This window comes from Cnephaeus nilssonii (assembly GCF_951640355.1).
Source record: "Cnephaeus nilssonii genome assembly, chromosome: 6".
Lineage (NCBI taxonomy): Eukaryota > Metazoa > Chordata > Mammalia > Chiroptera > Vespertilionidae > Cnephaeus > Cnephaeus nilssonii.
In genome coordinates this window covers 97018079-97038827 of record NC_137077.1, presented here as the reverse complement: position 1 = coordinate 97038827, position 20749 = coordinate 97018079, and the positions used below count along the sequence as shown (strand labels likewise).

Below are 20749 nucleotides of genomic sequence, written 5' to 3'. Positions count from 1 at the left end.
GCGACGTCGAGGCGGACCAATCAGGAGACCCAACCGCCTGGGCCGGGCGGGACCGTGACGGCTCCGCCCGCTCGCCCCGCACCCTGGGGCCCCGCCTCCCCGGCGGGCGGGGCTGAGTCCGCGCCGCCCGCCCGCTGGGCCCACCCCGCCGGCCGCCCGCTCCCCCGCAGGGTGCGCTCGGCGCCTCCTGAGTTCGCTCGGGAAGGGGTGCGGGGGGGCCGCCGCGGAGTGCGGAAGCGCCTTCCGTGCTTTGCTTTCAAGCGAGGGCGGCAGTCTCCCCGCAGGTGCGTTGGGTCGAATTCCACGGAGATCGCCCTTCGCATCCCGGGGCCCCGCGTCCGGGCGCCGCTGCTCGGGAGGCGCGGCCGAGCGCAGAGTATCCCCGAGGGGAGACCGTTCCCGAACCGCAGGCCCTTAACCTGGCAAGAAGACTAACTGCGGGGTGAGTCACACAAAAAAATACAAAGTCCCTTTACGTTCGGGAGCTGTTTTCTAAAAGTGTCCCTTCCAGCCCGCTGTCAACAAGCCGCCGGATGACAGTCACAAAGAGTGGCGCAACGGTCGCGTCCGAGAGCAACCTCACTGTTTTCCTTGTGAAAACCCGCCGGCAGTGTACCAGGTGGGAACACGGTGTGATCACCGAGTCCCCAAAATGGTGACAACTTACTATTTTAAAGAATTGTCTTCAAGATCGTGTGAGCCCTGCAAGGTTCTGCTCCGTAAAAGGACAAGTATGACAGTCAGTCTCAGGTCTACCAGGCACCCCACTCCAGAATCAGAGTTACTCTTTGAAAGTGCTTATTGCTTTCTGGCCCGTTCCCTAGTTTGCTGGTTTGTGCAACAAAATTCCTCCGACTTTCCCATCACTGACTGAAAAATCTAGCCTCTCAGAGAAAAATGCAACTCATTCATTGCCTCTCTCCTTCTTCTTTGCTATAGAACTCAGCTGCCTACCTAAGCAATATGAAGGTTTTCCTTGTGGAGCCTGCCATTTGCCTCAGTGCCTTCGCCCTGACTTTGACCAGCCCCCTGACAACACAGTACGTGTACAGGAGAATATGGGAGCAAACGGGCAACTACAGCATTGCACCTGAGAGCAATATTTCCGAGTGTGAAAAAAACAAAAGCAGCCCGATTTTTGCATTCCAGGAGGTAAGACATTAAAATACCCCTAAAACAGCCGAAACTGGTTTGGCTCAGTGGATAGAGCGTCGGCCTGCGGACTGAAAGGTCCCAGGTTGGATTCCGGTCAAGGGCATGTACCTTGGTTGCGGGCACATCCCCAGTAGGGGGTGTGCAAAAGGCAGCTGATCGATGTTTCTCTATCCCTCTCTCTTCCTCTCTGTAAAAAATCAATATATATATATAATAAAATACCCCTAAAACATAAGAGGAAACATGTAATGGGGTTTTAAATAAAAGAGTATATGGCACTCATCATACATTAATCTCTCCAGGGTCAGCGTGAAACTCCTAAACCCCAAACCAAGTGCCTGTCTTCAGTTCTTATCCAGTTTGAGGTTCCCCGACACCTCTCATCGGCCTCTGCCACTTGAAATCCCCTTCTTCTGTGACACTGACTCTCTGTCTTCCTCTCAGAAAATTTCAGAGCAGTCTCGCCGCCTCTGTGGCTCTCTCCTTCCTCCATCTCCCTGTCAGCCCCCCAAAAGCCTGAGAGTTGGACCATGGCCAGCATAGCTCGAATGAGGGTTCTGTGGACAGACAGGGTAGGGTGAAACATGGTGTTTCTGCCTTTCCCTTGCTCACTTCCTCCCCCCCCCCCCCTTCCATGGCACATACATGACCCATCACTGAAGACCGTGGGGCCAGCCCCTGTCATGGGGTGGGAGGTGGGCCAGCACTGCTCATTCATTACTTGGGGACACCAAGTCAGCTTTGACTTCCATGTGTGGGGACACCTGGAGGGAAGAGCACTCATTTTTGCTCTGGACACTGACAATATTTAGCCAGATATTACCGAGCCTTTCCTTCTTCCTCTCCTCCCCCGAGGTTTTATTCATTTAAAGCAAGAGGTCCTTCACCATTCTCCTATCCCCTCAGGCAGTTTTTAACAAAGTCTACCATGTCCAAATGCAAAGGAGATGGTATCCAGATTTGGCGCGCGCGCGCACACACACACACACACACACACACACACACAATGCCTCAAAAACAAACATTTATAAACTTTGAGCTCTTCCTGTTGGGAATATTTTGTGATGGCAAAAGGGTGGTGCTGCCTCCCCAGTCAAAGGAAAAGAAAAGTTTATGGGAATTCAAGTCACCTGCCTGCTGCCTCTAAGATGGTCCTCTTGGAAAAAGATCATTCCAGTGTGTCTGGGAGAGGAGTTTGAGTACTGGAGGAAATGGCTAAGCCCCCTGCAGGAAGGCTCTACACTCCCCAAGGTACACATGCATATACATGCATTGGAATGAAAAATACTATGGATTTCAAGGTACACCTATAAGAGTAAGCTGAGCTAGTTCACTTACATTTAAAAATCTGTATGGATGAGTTTTATTTTTCAACCTTTGTGGGATTGAGAGATATATAAAATATATACTCTTATAAATAAATATTGATCTAACTTATTCTTCAAATCTTCACGTTTTCTGAGCCCCGTGGCAATGGGGTGCACCCACACACTGCTCTCTGGCAGTGAGAGTCACCTCCAGAGGGGCGCTTAACAAAATGGGAGGCTGTGGGCAGGACACTCTTGGCTAAGGGTAAAGAGGTAGGGAATTCTCGGTGTGTTCGTTGACTTTTATGGAGTGATGAATCCATTTTAACCCCCTTACCACTCCCTCCTTCCCTTGTTAAATGATTCATTTTGAAGTGTTCAATTGGCCATTGGGGTCTGTTCTCTTTTTTGGGAAGGAGAGGGGGCGGGGCGGGGGGAGCGGGGAGGGGACTCTGTTCTCTTCAGATAACTTTCAAGATAGGGACTTTGCTTTTGGAAGGGACAATTTAGGGTTACCAACAGATCACAAAGTTGTTCTTGCTCAAAAATTTATATTTAAACCTTTTTTTTAAAAAGAAAAAGATGTTTTTATTTATTTTAGAAAGAGAGGGAGAGAGAAAATCATCAATGTGAGAGCAAGTGAAACATCAATTGGCTGTCTCCTGCACACCCCCTACCAGATATTGAGTCTGCAACCTGGTCATGTGCCCTGACCAGGAATTGATTGAACTTGCAACCCACTGTGGTGAAGAAGTTACAGCTCTGGCCTTCCTGGAGTGTAGGTTAGAGTGGAGGAGGCACACAATGAGTAGATCAGTTAAAATGTGTCCTGTCAGGGAGTGGTAAGTTTCTAAAGAAAAATGGATGGCAGGATAAGGGGATAGAGCACTTGATGGGGTTAGTGGAATTGCTTTGGATTAAGTGATCCAACATAGTAGGCCCTCTAAGGAGGTGACATTTGAATTGAGGAAGTGAGCTGTGTGACAGTCCACTGGAGGGAACAGCAACTGCAAAAGCAAATTAGCATAGAGTGAGGCGTGAGGAAGTGGAGATGAAATCAGAGGAGTCATCGTTGCAGGCCACCCACACCACTGCAAGGAGTTGGATTTACTCCAGTGTAAGGACAGCCGTTAGGGGATTTTGAGCAAAGGAGTGACAGGAGCTGATGTGTGCTTGTAAAAATCATTGTAATTGCTGTGAAGATCATTCTGACTGGCTGGATATGAATCAGATTCATCTGACACCAGAGTTCAATCTTAATCATCATGCCAAAAAGTACAACTGGGGAATGGTAATGGTTGTGAGAGAAGGTTCAGAGGAAGGAGAGGTTACATCTGTTTGGGACTTTCAGGGAAATCCAAGCTGGACTGTGCCTGGAACTTACAGAGTATTTGAGGAGTGAGTAGAGACAATGCTGAAAAGTGCGGTTGGACTGCATCTTGGCAGCCTTAGTATCAGACTAAGGAGTGTCAGCTTTCTCTAACAGGCACGGGGGAGATCCTGAAGCTTGTAGGCAGGTGAAAGACATGCTGATAGTGTGTCTATGATCTGCAAAGTGAGAAGACTAGCATTACTTACTGAATTGCATAAAGAGACCAGTCAGATGACAGAGTGGTCCAGGCGGACATTAATGAGAGTTGCTGCTCCGTTGGCAGCTATGACTATAGAGAAGGATAAAGGCTGGAGAAACACGGGGTGGGCAGAATAGATTGTGTCAGTGGGGCACAGGTAAAGCAAAGGCTAGAACTAAATGACTAAGTGTTGAGTCTGGATGACACGAACATTTCCTGCACACCTGGAATTGTTTGAATTACATGACTGTGTAAAAATAGAAATAGGCTCACTATTTTTAAAAAATTAATTCAGTATTTGACAGTTTTGTGGTTTATCAGATGTTTAGGGTGCTTTATAAGTATTATACGAATAAATGTTTTTAATGAGTTTTGTAATCCCCATTATAAAAATGACACATACTCTTTATATAAAATTTGGAAAATACAGAGAAGTGGCAAGCAGAAAATGCTTTTAAATCACCCCAAATTCTTTCCGTCAAATAACTAGTGTAACAGTTGTGAAAGCTGCCAGCGTGTGTGTGGACATAGTCGTTTTGGGTCTTGGGAGAGCTGAGTTCATATCATTCCTCAGTTTACCGCATGCTTTCATTTTTAGTTAGTGCAAAGCTCCTTTTTGGGTTTTATCTTAATTTTTAGTAAAGAAAGGAATGTTTCTCACTAATCTATTTGTGGAGACACATGTAAAAAGGACATTGAAGCTCTTCCTAAATAAGGCCTATGAAATATCATATTTACACATGATATTCATTCTCCCTTTACAGCAGAGAGAAAGACATATCACAGAAAAGTATATTGCTCTGGTGTTAGAACAGAAATCTGATCTCTCTCAGTGCTAACTGTTCATACAAGAAGGAAAACTCATCACATGGCCAGTCCCCAAGGCCTTGCGGTATATGGAACCCCTAATGTGAGACAAAGACACATTAATACACACATTTTTATTTTTATTGGTTAAAGTCCCCACCATGAAATTTGAATGTTATGACTGAGCAATGATGGTATCACCTTTTGACGTGTGCTTTGTGAACTGATGAAGATTTTAGCTGTGTAAGCCCACACACCAGATTCCCCATACCTGGCCTTATGGCAATGTGTAGTATACACCATGCTATTTTTATATGCATTATACAAACCTCTGTAAACACACTGACTTCTTTTTGTTTCTTTGCAGGAAGTTCAGAAAAAAGTGTCTCTTTTTAATCTGCAAATGGACATAAGTGGGTTAATTCCTGGTCTAGTGTCCACGTTCGTACTTCTCTCCCACAGTGATCGTCATGGACGAAAGTTCCCTTTGATTTTGACTTCGGCCGGTGCTCTTGTGACCAGCGCCTGGCTCTGTCTGCTTTCCTATTTCACCTTTCCATTCCAGCTTTTGATTGCATCTACCTTCATTGGGGCCCTTTTCGGCAATTCTACCACATTTTTGGGTGCCTGTTTCGCCTACATAGTTGATCAGTGTAAAGAAGAAAAACAAAGAACAATTCGAATAGCTATCATTGACTTCATACTTGGACTTGTTACTGGATTAACAGGGCTGTCTTCTGGCTATTTTATTAGAGAACTAGGTTTTGTGTGGTCCTTTTTCATTATTACTATGGCTCTTGCTGTTAACTTGATTTATATCTTATTTTTTCTTGGGGATTCAATGGAGGAGTCTTTATCTCAGAATGTTTCCATATCATGTAGTGAAGGCTTTAAAAACCTATTTTACCGAACTTACATGCTTTTTAAAAATGCTTCCAGTGGGCGGCGATCTTTACTCTGTTTGTTACTTTTCACAATGATTACTTATTTTTTTGTGATAGTTGGCATTTCCCCCATTTTTATCCTCTATGAATTGGATTCACCACTCTGCTGGAATGAAGTTCTTATAGGTTATGGGTCAGCTTTGGGTAGTATCTCTTTTTTGAGTAGTTTCCTAGGAATATGGTTTTTTTCTTACTGCATGGAAGATATCTACATGGCCTTCATTGGAATTTTTACCACCATGGTGGGAATGGCTATGACTGCTTTTGCCAGAACAACATTGATGATGCTTTTAGGTGAGTTAAAAATGTAGCCTTAGAACTAACTGTGTACTTGGGGTTTATGTCAAATGAATTTAGTCTATTGGGTGAGAAACTTTAATATAAAATTCTCTGTTTAATGCATTCTACTTCAATTAATGGTAATTTGTTAAAAGCTAGTTTTCCAGAAGCTGAGCACCAATTTGCTTTGAAAAAGTAATTCACATAATAACCACAGTTTTCCAAATTCGCATCTTTTCAAAAAAATCATTCTGAGGAACATTCTTCTTATGAATCAATTCTTCAATATAGCTTTCACCAAATTTAGTATTTATTAAAATGCTGCTAACAAGGCTACTTTACCTTTAAGAAAATGTTAAGACAATTATGTAAAGTATACAGATTTAAAAGTAAAATTCATACTCACTGAATACACTCAAGAAAAACAATTCTCTATGACAAGGGTTTGCATATTGATCTTTTGACAAATTGGTCATTTCATGAATTAGCTTTTGATGAACCACTTTTGGCAAATTGGACTGCCTTCTAATTACCTATCTCGTAAGTGGTTTTTGTAGGGCTTGAGTGAGATACTGCATTCAAAAGGACTTGCAAGTTGGGACCTTGGAAAGATATAGTCTATCTTCCTCTACAAAAGGCAGTGTCATCCTCTTGATACCTTGCAGGGAAGCAGGGTGACCAAACAGAATGGGGCTTAATTTCCATCTCCAGCAATAGGTGATCTTGGGCAGGTTAATTAAATACTCTGAGCCCTCGTTTTTTTCACCTGTAAAATGGGCATAATACTAAAAGGATTATAATGAATATTAGAAGAGATTACAGTAAAGCACTCAGCACAATGCCTGGTATTCAATAAATCCTATTTCTCCCTTAGAGTTGACAAGGCCAAGTTAGTTTATCTATGTGGAAACATGTTGAAAACTTTAAAGTGATCTGCAAATGTAACATATTACTATTTTGTCATATTCCTAAAAATACTACTGACTATTCAGGGTCATAATTTATGGCCAGATACAATTTGTGTCCATGAAGTTTTTCAGCCACAATGATGAACAAGCAAGAAGATAAAGAACCAATTTATCAATAAAAGAAACAATATAATAAAATAATGCTAACACTAAAAATGCCAAGTCTAAAAAACAAAAATCGAACAGAAAAAACTAATTAACAGTCTCAACTTGCTACACAAGAGATTACTACAATAATTAGGGAAATAGTAGATCAATCCCCATTGACATATCTGAACCTAAGACTTCCATGAACTCTTGTTCTTAGCGCTGGAATTAAGAATTTGAGAGTAAACTCACCTTAAACTGACCTGTCTATAGTCTATCTTAATTCACTAAGTAGAATTCTACAATTCATTCGATCCTCAGATGCAGTGACTTAGGGTGCTAACAGAAATAAAATACTTAGAAAGTGTGTTACATAAAATTGACCATTAGTTTTCTGATTTCTAACCGTTTCTCTCACAGTCCGGCTGCTCTTCCTCTTCACTATTGTGCCACTTTCTGTTTTACGGTCCATGATGTCAAAAGTGGTTCATTCTACTGAACAAGGTGAGTTTAATTTGGAATATAATGAATCAAAACCTATCCCAGTTCAAATCTATGCACAATCAATGTTTGCTTCTTCAGAGTGTTCTGTAGCCCTTTTTCTGCAGACTCCTTTGTGTGTGTATGTGGCGGGTGGGGGCTAATCCTTATGTGAGGATATTTTTTTTCCCCCGTTGATTTTTTTTTTTTTTTTAGAGAGAGTGGAAGGGAAGGGGAAAGACAGAGAGGGAGAAACATCCATGTGAGAGAGACATATCGATTGGCTGCCTCCGGCATGTGCCCCAACTAGGGCTGGGGATCAAGCCTGCAACTGAGGTATGTGCCCTTGACCAGAATCGAACCCAGGACCCTTCAGTCCAGAGGCCAATGCTCTATCCATTGAGAAAACGGGCCAGGACTGCACAGACTCCTTTTGAATTAAGTGGTAAGTTCTGTGTCAGGGAGAGGCTTCTATTCAGACAGGGGAGCCCCTGCCCAGGGCCTCATACTTTAGAAGGTTTGCTCTTGCCAGACCCCACCCCAAGAAGAGAAGAGACCAGGTGAATATGCCCTCTGAGCCAACATCTCTCCCCTCTAGACTACACTCTGGGTACCTAGGTCCCCATAATCATAGCCAAACAGCACTGGCTCGTATCCAGTAATGCCTAAATAATCCTCTTCCCGAGACCCTTTCCCCTGAAGAAGGACTGTGACCTCAGTGTCCTCACCTCTAGACCAAAGGGGTAGCCAAGCAGTGACTCTTATGTAAGACCTGGCCTGACCTTGGAATTGCAGAGCAGGGTGAGTACAGCCATGTGTAAAAGGCCCGTGCTGAGCAGGGTGGAGCAAGAGATAGAACACACGGTGGGCTGCAGCCTGCAGTTGATGGGGGGCTGAAGGCCAGCTCTCCCAGAGCTGTCAGATTCCCACAGGGAATCCTAAAATGTCTGAGAATTTGGAATGTATGTCTGACCTTCCAAATTATTGCAAAGGTATATTTCTTAGAGTAGGAAGGCAGAACATATCTTAGTTAACAGTTTGTTAATCAGAATTATAACTTTTAAATATTTAAAATATAATATGTAGGCCTCTAATTGTATTCTTAGGCTGGGCCTGAATCAGAGTCCTAGCAGAAAACAGGACTCCACTCAGATGGTTCATTAAAGAGATGTTAATGAAATACAGTGGAGAGAAGTGTGCATGTGGAGGCACCCATACAAGGTGGCCCAAATAAAGAGGGAGCAGAGAAGAAACACCACATGCTTTTTCTCCTCCTTCGTCCCATTAACCAAGTGCAATAGGAAGTTGGGCCATCAAGGAAGTCCAAGTCATAGAATTTGTGGAGTGAGCCTCCCAAGTACAAGCAAAGCAAGAAGAGCAAACAGTTGAAGGGGAGGACAGGTAATAACCAGTACAAAAGGAAAACAAAGATTAAATTTCTAGTTAGAACTAGTTACTAGTAAAATGTTAGGCGTATGGAGTTGTCCCCCTTCCCCTTTGTATCATCTGGATATCATTGAACTTTAGAACTTTTGTTTCATGTCTTAGCCTGATGCATATGTTCATATTAATTGTTTATGAATAATTCATAATTATGCTATTCTTTTTATGGCAGTTTAGTCAACACTGGGAAAGGCTGCATAATTCAATCAATTAAAAATATATATATTTTGATTCTTTTCCACTCATAAGATGTAGCTGTATAGTGTATTCATACAGCTGTTTATAGAATATCTGATAATAAGTGGAAAACTTAATAACATAAACATTTTAAAGTATAGTATGTAAAATTCTATTTGCTTCCTTGAATTATGCAGTGGTTCTGACTCCAAAAGCACAACAATAAAAGAAAAATAGATAAATTAGACTCTAATCAAATTAAAACCTTTTATCTACCATCAAGAAAGTGAAAAGACAGCTCACAGAATGGGGTGTATATTTTTAAATGTCTGACAAGGCATTTATATCCAGAGTATATAAGAATTCATAAAACTCAACAGCAAAAAAGACAACCAATTGAAAAAATGGGCAAAGTATTTGAATAGACATGTCTCCAAAGAAGATACATAAATGGCCAATAAACACATGAAAAAATGTTCAACATTATTAGGCATCAGGGAAATGCAAACCAAAACCATTAGATGGCTAAAATGAAAAAGACGGTGTTGGTGAGGATGTGGAAAAATTGGAATCCTCATACACAGCTGGTGGGAATGTAAAATGATACAACCATTTTGCAAAACAGCCTGGTAGCTCCTCAGAATGTTACAGTTAGTTACCTTATGACTCAGCAATTCCATTCCAAGGTATGTACACAAGAGAAATAAAAACATGTCCATGTAAAATGTTCACAGCAGTATTATTTATAACTAGAGGCCTGATGCATGAAATTCGTGCAAGGGGCTCGGCCCCCGCTGCCACAGCTTCATCCAGAAGGTATAGGGTCTAATTAGCATATTACACTTTTTTATTATTATAGATAGACAAAAAGTAAAAACAATGCAAATGTCTGTGAACTGATGAGTGAATAAGCAAAATGTGGTATATCAGTACAATGGAATATTATTTGGCAACTAAAGGTCTGGTGCACGAAATTCATGAATGGGGGGTGGGGGGGTCCCCCTCAGCCCAGCCTGTACCCTCTCCAATCCGGGACCCCTCAGGGGATGTCCGACTGCCAGTTTAGGCCCTAAACCCGCAGTTGGACATCCCTCTCACAATCCTGGACTGCTGGCTCCTAATCGCTCACCTGCCTGCCTGCCTGATTGCCTCTAACTGCCTCCTCCCTTCCAACCTGGTTGCCCTCAACTGCCCCCTCTCTGCCGGCCTGGTCACTCCTAACTGCCCCTCCGCTGGCTTGGTTGCCTCTTACTGCCCCCACCACCAGCCTGGTCGCCCCCAACTGCCCCCCCCGCCAGCCTAATTGCCCCCAACTGCCCCCCTGCCGGCCTGGTTGCCCCCAGCTACACCCCCCCACACCAGCCTGGTCACCCCTAACTGCCCCCCCACCAGCCTGGTTGCCCCCAGCTCACCCCCCTGCCGGCCTCGTCGCCCCTCATGGCCCCCCGCCAGCTTGGTCGCCCAATCCAGCCTTCTTGTTCAGTCATTTGGTCATCCCTCACTAACCCCCCTGCTGGCCTGGTCGCCCCACGCAGCCTACTTGTTCAGTCGTTTGGTCGTCCCTCACTAACCCCCTGCCAGCCTGGTCATAGGCAGCCATCTTGTAATGGTATGACAGTCAATTTGCATATTACCTCTTTATTATATAGGATAAAAAGAAATAAAGTACTGACACATGCTACAACATGGATGAGCCTTGAAATCATTATGTTAAATGAAAGAAGCTAGTCACAAAAGGCCACATATTATCATATAAATATGATTGCATTTATATGAAATGTTCAGAAAAGGCAAATCCATAGAGATAGAACTTAGATTAGTGCTTTCCAGTGGCTTGGGAAAAAGGGAGTGATTGTTAATGGGTACAGTTTCTTTTGGGGTGAGGAAAATGTTCTAAAATTAGGTAGTAGTGATGGTTGCTCAACTCCATGAACACACTCAAAGCCACTAAACGGTACAGTTTAAAAGGGTGGGTTTATGGTGCAAGCAGAGCAAGCAGAGCTTTATATCTCAAGCTGTTTGAGGAGGTAAAGAAAAGTCTCCCTGCTTGAGTTAGAGCCAAAATAGACTTATCAGGATGCACAGTTTATTTTTGTTTTTATTTAATTTCATTTACTTATAAAGGCTTTTAAAAAGTCATTTCACATTGTTAAATGAAGTGACATTTTAAAATGTTTAGTTTACATTTTGGAATTTCCTGTTCTGAATTGTGGTAACTTTTAGTTTTATCCTATTGTCATGGGAACTACTATGCATTGTTTTAGGCCACTGCATATAAGGGACTTGAGCATCCATGGATTTTGGTATCTACAGGGGTCCTGGACCCAATGGGGTGCGGATACCAAGGGGCAACTGTAGTTAAGTTTTCAACTGCAGGGGAAGGAGGGAGAGTGCCCTTAATCCCAGTGTTGTTCAAGGGCAACTGTATTGTGTTTTCAACATCTCTCACATCAAGTCCAAGAAGAACTCTTGACCTCAGTTTCTTCACCCACAAAATGGGTTACTGTCCTTCTCCGGGATTTTGAGGGGATAGCTTTCACTCACCAAGTACTGCCCTCATGTTTGTTCTTATCAAATGACTAACAGTTTTCTCCATTCGTTTTTATTTGTTGTGTAACTTGGTCTTTTCTTTTTTCTCCCCCTGTACCCGACCCCCAAACAGGGACTCTGTTTGCTTGTATTGCTTTCTTTGAAACACTTGGTGGAGTCATTGCAGTTTCTACTTTTAATGGAATTTATTCAGCAACTGTTGCATGGTACACAGGCTTCACCTTTCTGTTGTCTGCTGGTCTATTACTAATTCCAATGATCAGTCTATGGTATGTACTTATTTTTAATCATTTTATCAAAGGATAGCTAAATTAAATGAATTTCATAGCCTCACCAGTATAAGTACATAGGTCTGTAGCCTCACTGGTAAAAGTACATAGGTCTGTTGAAGTTTGGCTTCAAAATGTACATTTCTCAAAAAATTTAGACATGAAAATATCTGTCAATAATTTTGGAGACTTAGGAAAAAAGAGACAGTGACATAGCTGGACCAGAACTAGGAGAAAGAAAGATTGGGTCAGAGAGAGACTCTGAGAAGTTGGCCCTATCTCTTCAAATATGAATAATTGATTAAATTAGCATCTCAGACTAGGTATAGATATATATATTCAGACTATGATTTCCTAGAGTGTAATGTCTCCTGGTGATCAAAGATTACTGTAAGAAGATATATTTTAATCTGGATTCTTGGATAATGATGAACAGATAGCAGGCACTGAATGTTAGGCATTCTCTTTCCAGAGAGTTGGCTTGTTTGATGACTCCCTTTTTAATTGTCAGTATCCAAATAAATACAAAGTACAAAATGCTTTTGATGAGTAGTACATAGAATGAAAAGATAGAGGCATAAACATATGCCTTTCAATTAACAAAAAAAGTGTACGCTAATTAGGTAAGTGGTTGCTAAAGTTCCCAAGCAGATATATTTGACACATCCTTTGGGGCCAAAGCCTTGAGCTCTGAGCTCATTCACCTGTCTGCTGAGCTTGGTCCATTCCACGCGGTGATAGCATGGCCATGAGGCCTCAGGAGAAGAACTTGGGGCCCAGCCTTCAGGCATCACTGCCTTCTCCTCAGCACTATGGGAGGTGGCAGTGGGGACGGGAGGACAGCACCTGTGTGCACAGGCTGTAGGCATTCTCCCGGGACTGTGCACTCCTGAGGGCTGGCCCATGTCTCATCCATCCTAGGACCGCACTATAGATTGTCTCAATTAAGTTCTGATACCTTGGTCTGTGTAAGACAGAGAGCAGTAGTATTTACAGTTCCTCTGTAATTTTGATGAAAAGTGATTTTTACTAGGCATCTTTTTAAAAAAGAAATTATTCACCTGTTGAATTGGCAAAATTAAAAGTACACGATGAAACAACCAACCTTATACATTGCTGGTAGTAATGTTATTCGGCACTCTCATTTTCAGAAAACAATTCATAAACATGTATCAAAAGCTTTCTTAAAAGTTCTTAATATCTGACCCAGTGATTCCTTTTAGAAACCTATCCCAAGGAAATGATTAGTAAAGAAGTTCATTATGGCAGAATTTTTTTAAATAAGTAAAATGTACAACAATGGTTAAAGATGGTGCATCCATATCATGAAAAATAGTGTAAGAATTGCCTGCATGGGGAGTAGAATAGTGGGTACTTTTCATTTTAGTCTTTATATACTTATAAATATTCTGTTATGAACACATTACTTTTATAACTGGAAAAATCAGTGCATCTGGATAAAAGGTAGTTAATATTGTCAATGTAGGTGGTCTTCTGAGATTTTTTTAACCCTGTACTGTTCAATAATTTTAAAATGAAAATTACATACTATTTTAATTATTTCTAGATGGATTCTTGTCCTACTTCACTTGTAGCTACTGAACATGCACTTCAATCATAGCTTTGGTCATAATTATTTTTTGTGGACTACAGAGAGTAGACAATGGGCCAAGTGCACATTTTAGGGATCTGGAAGAGAAAGAACTCATGTAGTTTTTTTGTGTTTTGTTAATCCCTCACCTGATTATACTTTTCCATTTATTTTTAGAGAAAATGGAAGGGAGAGAGACAGAGAGATTGAAACATCGATGTGAGAGAGACACATCGATTGGTTGCCTTTGCAAGCCTGCAACCGAGGTATGTGCCCTTGGCCGAAATCGAACCTGGGATCCTTCAGTCTGCAGGCTGACCCTCTTTCTATTGAGCTGAACAGGCTAGGGCAGAACTCACGTAGTTTTTAAATTCTTTTCAGAATGCTATGGAAGTGAGCCTGTAGGACTCAAAATACCAGTATGTTCTTTCTATGCATAATCTGCATAATTTCTCAGAAGCCGAGTAACCAGGGAAAAGTGGAATACAGATTGTTTATTTGTGTTGCCTTAGTCGCAGTTTTTAAATGTCCTGTTTGCTTGTTTGCTTGTACAGTATTGTCAAGTGTAGCAGTTGGAACAAGAGAAGCAACGCACTTCTTATCCAGGAAGACGCCAGTGAAGACACATCAGACCCATGATTCATTGTGATTTCAAAACAATGCACATGCCATGTGCTCTGACTTGTGAGGCATACTGCCCAGCTCAGTCAGTGCCTCAGGAACAGGCAGTGGCCCGAGCAGGGAGCGGAGCCGCGGCTCCAGGGCCTGGAGGACTGCGTACTTCAAGCACTTTATGAACATCGTGTGATGTGTTTCCGGTGCAGAGAACAAATCTCAAAGCACTTGCCCTTTTGGGATTTACAAAAGAAACTGAAACTTAACAGTATCAGGAGGGATTAAGACACTTGATATGATCAAATACAATAACCTCCCTGGCATACTCCAGTCTCTCACACTGAGACCTCCGTTTCTTTGTCTGTAAAATGGCTTTCTGACCTCTCTAGGATTTTGAAGGACAACTGTCGAAAATTATGATGAATCATTCAATAAAAAAATAATAGAAGTTTCAAATATTTATAATTTTACCTCTACTTAGGTAATGCTTTGTTTTATAGAGCCCATCTAGGTACTGTTGATAGTAAAAGCTTTTAATAGATGTAAAATCCTTAAAATAGAAGCGCTTGAAAGAATACATTATTTTCACTTTTCCTAATATGTTTCATTCATGACAGATACAATATTTCTATTTGCAACAAAGGGTAATTGGAAAAATCAGATTATAAATAAAATTGTTTCTAAAGAAGTGTGAAAACGGAGTAAGTAGTCAATCGGGAAGTAAAGTAATATTATAGCACTAGTCTTCACTCCTTATTTCTGTCAAAGGGTATCCATTTCTTACTGGCTTACACCCATCCCGGGTCTCGCCTGGTCCCTGAAAGCACCACATGCTTTCATCTTTTACTGTTCCATTTGCCCTCCCTCCCTGGTGACACTGAAACTTCTAAGTCTCAGCCAAAATGTTGCTTCCTCTTTGAAGCCTTGACATTTTCCCTGTTCCTACCCCGGTCCAGCCCCACTGTCCCACAGAGCCCACAGCTCTTTGTGTTTCCTTCCATCCTAGCATTTTCCAGGGCTTCTAATGGAAAATGCTTATATATATGTTAGAGGCCCGGTGCATGAATTCATACATGGGTGGGGTCTGGCCAGCCTGGCCAGGGGCGGGGGGGGGGGGGGGGGGGGGGAGGCGGCGCAAAGGGTGGTTGGCTGACCTACCTGCTGGTTGAACTCCTGGTCAAGGTGACAATTTGCATATTAGCCTTTTATTATATAGGATATACACTGAGTGGCCAGATTATTATGCGTTCAGAGAGCATAATAATCTGGCCACTCAGTGTATATCACCTAATTTTATCCTCTTAAAAACCTACAGCATAGAGCAACTTTATTTCCTCATTTTACAGACAAATAGGGTAAGTCCCAGAGAGACGTGGCTTGACAAGCAGTAGTACTGCGCAGGGATAGACTTGCCCCTTTTCTCCACTCCTGTGCTCACTAAATAATCCTCTGGTTATGCAATCGCAGCTAGGTGGACACCTGACAGGTTATAAACCCAACATCAAGAATTGTGTCAGCTGTAGTATGAGGTGTCCCTCAAAGAACACGCTAGCACCATCTGTACCAATTAAAGTACCTACAATATCGCCGTTTTGAGGTTAGACAAGATGGTCTATAATAAACTCCCTTCCAGCTCAGCGTTCCATGATTTTGCACATTTCATCTGAACTGAAGAGAGCACAGATGACACTGTTTTGAAGGATTGACAGATGATTCAGTTGAGCAAAAACTATTTGAGATGTAGTAAAGTACATCAGGGGTCTGGATTGAGGGGGCCCAGGGTAAAAATATAGCCTGAGTGAGCTTAGCCATCCCCAAAGTGACTATCCTACAAGATGATTAGTGAAAATGATGCTGAAGAGACTAGAAAAACACACCAGCTGATGGGGGTATACAGTCAAGACATAACTGGGGAAAAGCTATCATCTAATGTAACCTGTGTATCCGCTTATCAGCAGAAGGGATTTTTTTTTCACTTTTTTTTATTGTTTAAAGTATTGCATATAGTAGTACATATACCTCCTTCCCCCCACCCCATTGACCTTCCCCCAGCCTCCCCTACCCCGTCACATGCCCTCATCCCACCCCCCCAGTGTCTTGTGTCCATGGGTTGTGCTTATATGCATGCATACAAGTCCTTCGGTTGATCTCTTCCCCCCTCCCCAACACACCCCAGCCTTCCCGCTGTAATTTGACAGTCTGTTCGATGCTTTACTGCCTCTGTATCTACCTTTTTATTCATCAGCTTATAATGTTCTTTATTTTCCATAAATGAGTGAGATCATGTGGTATTTTTCTTTCATTGCCTGGGTTATTTCACTTAACATAATGCTCTCCAGATCCATCCATACTGCTGCAAATGGTAAGAATTCCTTCTTTTTTATAGCAGCGTAGTATTCCATTGCGTAGATGTACCATAGTTTTCTAATCCACTCATCTGCAGATGGGCATTTGGGCTGTTTCCAAATCTTATCTATGGTGAATTGTGCTGCTATGAACATAGGGGTGCATATACCCTTTCTGATTGGTGTTTCTAGTTTCTTGGGATATATTCCTAGAAGTGGGATTACTGGGTCAAATGGGAGTTCCATTTTAAGTTTTTTGAGGAAACTCCATTCTGTTCGCCATAGTAGCTGCACCAATCTGCATTCCCACCAGCAGTGCACAAGGGTTCCTTTTTCTCTGCATCCTCGCCAGCACTTGTCCTTTGTTGATTTGTTGATGATAGCCATTCTGACAGGTGTGAGATGGTACCGCATTGTCGTTTTGGTTTGCATCTCTGGGATAATTAGTGACTTTGAGCATGTTTTCATATGTCTCTTGGCCTTCCTTCTGTCTTCTTTTGAAAAGTTTCTATTTAGGTCCGTTACCCATTTTTTTATTGGATCATTTCTCTTCCTTTTATTAAGTTGTATGAGTTACCTGTAAATGTTGGAGATTAAACCTTTATCAGTGATAACATTTGCAAATATGTTCTCCCATACAGTGAGCTTTCTTGTTGTTTGTTGATGGTTTCTTTTGCTGTGCAAAAGCTTTTTATTTTGATGTAGTCCCATTTGTTTATTTTCTCTTCAGTTTCCATTGTCCTAGGAGCGGTATCGGTGAAGAAATTGCTTCAGCATATCTGAGATTTCTCTGCCTGTAGATTCCTCTAGTATTTTTATGGTTTCTTGTCTTATGTTTAAGTCCTTTATCCATTTTGAGTTTATTTTTGTATATGGTGTAAGTTGGTGGTCTAGTTTCATTTTTTTTGCAGGTATCTGTCCAATTTTTCCAACACCATTTATTGAAGAGACTGTCTTGACTCCATTGAATGTTCATGCCTCCTTTGTCAAATATTAATTGAGCATAGTGGTTTGGGTCGATATCTGCGTTCTCTATTCTATTCCATTGGTCTATATGTCTGTTCTTGTGCCAGTACCAGGCTGTTTTGAGAACAGTGGCTTTGTAATACAGCTTGAAATCTGGTATTGAGATCCCACCTACTTTGTTCTTCTTTCTCAGGATTGCTGTGGCTATTCAGGGTCTTTTTTTTAATTCCAGATGAATTTTTGGAGAGTTCTTTCTAGGTCTGTGAAATATGCTGTTGGTATTTTAATGGGGAGTGCATTGAATCTATAGACTGCTTTGGGTAGTATGGACATTTTGATGATGTTGATTCTACCAATCCATGAACATGGTATGTTCTTCCATCTGTTTATGTCTTCCTCTATCTCTTTTTTCAGTGTCCTGTAGTTTTTCACGTATAGGTCTTTTACCTCCTTAGTTAAGTTTATTCCTAGGTATCTTAATTTTTTTGGTGCAATGGTAAATGGGATTGCTTTTTTAGTCTCTCTTTCTGTAAGTTCACTATTGGTGTTTAGAAATGCCATAGATTTCTTGACGTTAACTTTGTATTCTGCTACATTGCCCAATTCATTTATTAAGTCTAATAGTTTTTTGATGGAGTCTTTAGGGTTTTTTATGTACAATGTCATGTCATCTGCAAATAAGGACAGCTTTACTTCTTCTTTTCCAATTTGGATGCCTTTTATTTCTTCTTCTTGTCTAATCGCAATGGCTTATACTTCCAGTACTATGTCGAATAGGAGTGGTGAGAGTGGGCATCCCTGTCTTGTTCCTGTTCTTAGGGGAAATGGTTTTAGTTTTTGCCCAGTATAATGTTGGCTGTGGGTTTATCATATATGGCTTTTATTATGTTGAGGTATGATCATTCTATTCTCACCTTGCTGAGAGTTTTTATCAAGAAAGGGTGTTGGATTTTGTCAAATGCTTTTTCTGCATCAATTGATATGACTATGTGATTTTTATCTCTCAATTTGTTTATGTGATGTATCACGTTTATTGATTTGCGAATATTGTACCATCCTTGCATCCCTGGGATAAATCCTACTTGGTCAGGGTGTATGATCTTTCTGATGTACTGCTGGCATCTATGTTCATGAGTGATATTGGCCTGTAATTCTCTTTCATTGTGTTGTCTTTTTCAGGTTTTGGTATTAGGGTGATGCTGGCTTCATAGAATGAGCTTGGAAGTGTTCCTTCCTTTTGAATTTTTTGGAATAGTCTAAGGAGGATAGGTTTTAGTTCTTCCTTGAATGTTTGGTAAAACTCCCCTGTAAAGCCATCTGGCCCAGGGCTTTTGTTTGCTGGGAGCTTTTTGATGACTGCTTCAATTTCTTCCATAGTTATTGGTCTATTGAGATGTTTAGGTTCTTCCTGATTGAGTTTTGGAAGGTTGTATTTTTCTAGGAATATGTCCATTTCCTCCAGGTTGTCCAGTTTGTTGGAATAGAGTTGTTCATAGTATTTTCTAACAATCCTTTGTATTTCTGTGGGGTCTGTTGTTATTTCTCCTCTTTCATTTCTGATTTTGTTTATTTGGGTCCTCTCTCTTTGCTTCTTGGTGAGCCTGGCTACAGGTTCATCAATCTTGTTTATCCTTTCAAAGAACCAGCTCTTGGTTTTGTTGATCTTTTTTATTGTTTGTCTTGTTTTGTTGTTTTGTTTGTTTTTTTGGTCTCTATGTCATTTATCTCCGCTCTGATCTTTTTTATTTCCTTCCTTCTGCTTACACTGGGCTTTTCTTGTTGCTCTCTTTCTAACTCTTTGAATTGTAGGGTTAGGTAATTTATTACCATTGTTTCTTGTTTTTTTGCAGTAGGCTTGTAGAGCTATGAATTTCCCTCTCAAGACTGCTTTCTCTGTGTCCCATAGATTTTGGATTGTTGTGTTTTCATTGTCATTTGTTGCCATGATGTTTTTTATTTCTTCCTTGATCTCTGTGGTAACCCAGTCATTGTTTAATAGCATGCTATTTAATCTCCATGTGTTTGATTTTTTTGGATTGTTTTTATTGTAGTTGAACTCCAGTTTTATGCCATTGTGATCTGAGAAGATGCTTGATGTGATTTCTATCTTCTTGAATTTGAAGAGACTTTGCCTGTGACCCAATATTTGGTCTATCTTTGAAAATGACCCATGTGCACTTGAGAAGAATGTATATTCTGTGGCTTTGGTGTGAAATGTTCTGAAGATGTCAATTAATTTCATCTGGTCTAGTGAGTCATTTAGGATTGATGTTTCTTTGCTGATTTTTTGTTTATAGGATTTGTCCATTGGTGATAGTGGGGTATTAACGTCCCCTACTATGATTGTATTGCTGTCAATCTCTCCCTTGATATCCTCCAGGAGGTTTTTTTTTTTTTTTTGTATTTTGGTGCTCCTGTATTGGGTGCATATATGTTTACCAGAGTTATTTCTTCTTGTTGGATTGCTCCCTTTAGTATTATGAAGTAGCCTTCCTTATCTCTTTTTATGTCCTTCACTTTGAGATCTAATTTGTCAGATATAAGTATTGCTACCCCAGCTTTTTTTTTTTTTTATTTCCATTCTCCTGAAAAACATTTTTCAATCCCTTCACCCTCAGTCTGTGTGAGTCTTTTTTTCTGAGGTGGGTTTTCTGTAGACAGCAGATGTATGGGTCATGTTTTCTTATCCAATCAGTTCCCTAAGTCTTTTGATTGGGGCATTTAATCCATTTACACTTAAGGTTATTATTGATAGGTACTTTTTTGTCTCCATTTTTATTATTTACCCCTGTGTTCCTTCTTTGTTTCCTATTTCTTCTTTTTATAGCAGACTCTTTAGCATTTCTTGCATTGCTGGTTTGGTGGTAATAAACTGCCTTTGTTTTTTTTGTCTGTGAAGCTCCTGATTTCACCCTCAATTTTGATTGATAGCCTTGCTGGGTACAGTATTCTTGGATTCAGACCCTTGCATGACTTTGTATATTTCATTCCATTCCCTTCTGGCCTGATGTGTTTCTGTTGAGAAATCAGTCGCTAGTCTGATGGGGGATCCATTGTAGGTAACTTTCTGTCTCTCTCTGGCCGCTTTTAAGATTCTTACTTTGTCATTGGTGTTTGCCAATTTAATTATAATGTGCCTTGGCGTCGGTCTTTTGGGGTTCATTTTGTTTGAAACTCTGTGAGCTTCTTGGATTC

The 20749-nt window shown here is 41.2% G+C and overlaps 1 protein-coding gene across 1 annotated transcript; it reads left to right on the top strand.

The window, feature by feature from the left end:
- Positions 1-139: 139 nt before the first annotated feature.
- Positions 140-15259, top strand: SLC46A3 (solute carrier family 46 member 3). Its single transcript, XM_079773542.1, has 6 exons — positions 140-442; positions 940-1152; positions 5208-6078; positions 7539-7622; positions 11881-12037; positions 14183-15259. The coding sequence occupies exons 2-6, from the start codon at positions 964-966 to the stop codon at positions 14265-14267; spliced, it is 1386 nt and encodes a 461-aa protein (XP_079629668.1). The 5' UTR covers positions 140-442; positions 940-963; the 3' UTR covers positions 14268-15259.
- The last annotated feature ends 5490 nt before the right edge of the window (positions 15260-20749 follow it).

What these genes read in the sequence shown, in the direction of transcription:
- SLC46A3 (XM_079773542.1), top strand. Translation starts at nt 964, where the DNA reads ATGAAGGTTTTCCTTGTGGAGCCTGCCATTTGCCTCAGTGCCTTCGCC. An exon ending in CGATTTTTGCATTCCAGGAG is followed by an intron (nt 1,153 to 5,207) that starts GTAAGACATTAA and finishes GTTTCTTTGCAG; the next exon opens with GAAGTTCAGAAAAAAGTGTC. An exon ending in GGTTCATTCTACTGAACAAG is followed by an intron (nt 7,623 to 11,880) that starts GTGAGTTTAATT and finishes ACCCCCAAACAG; the next exon opens with GGACTCTGTTTGCTTGTATT.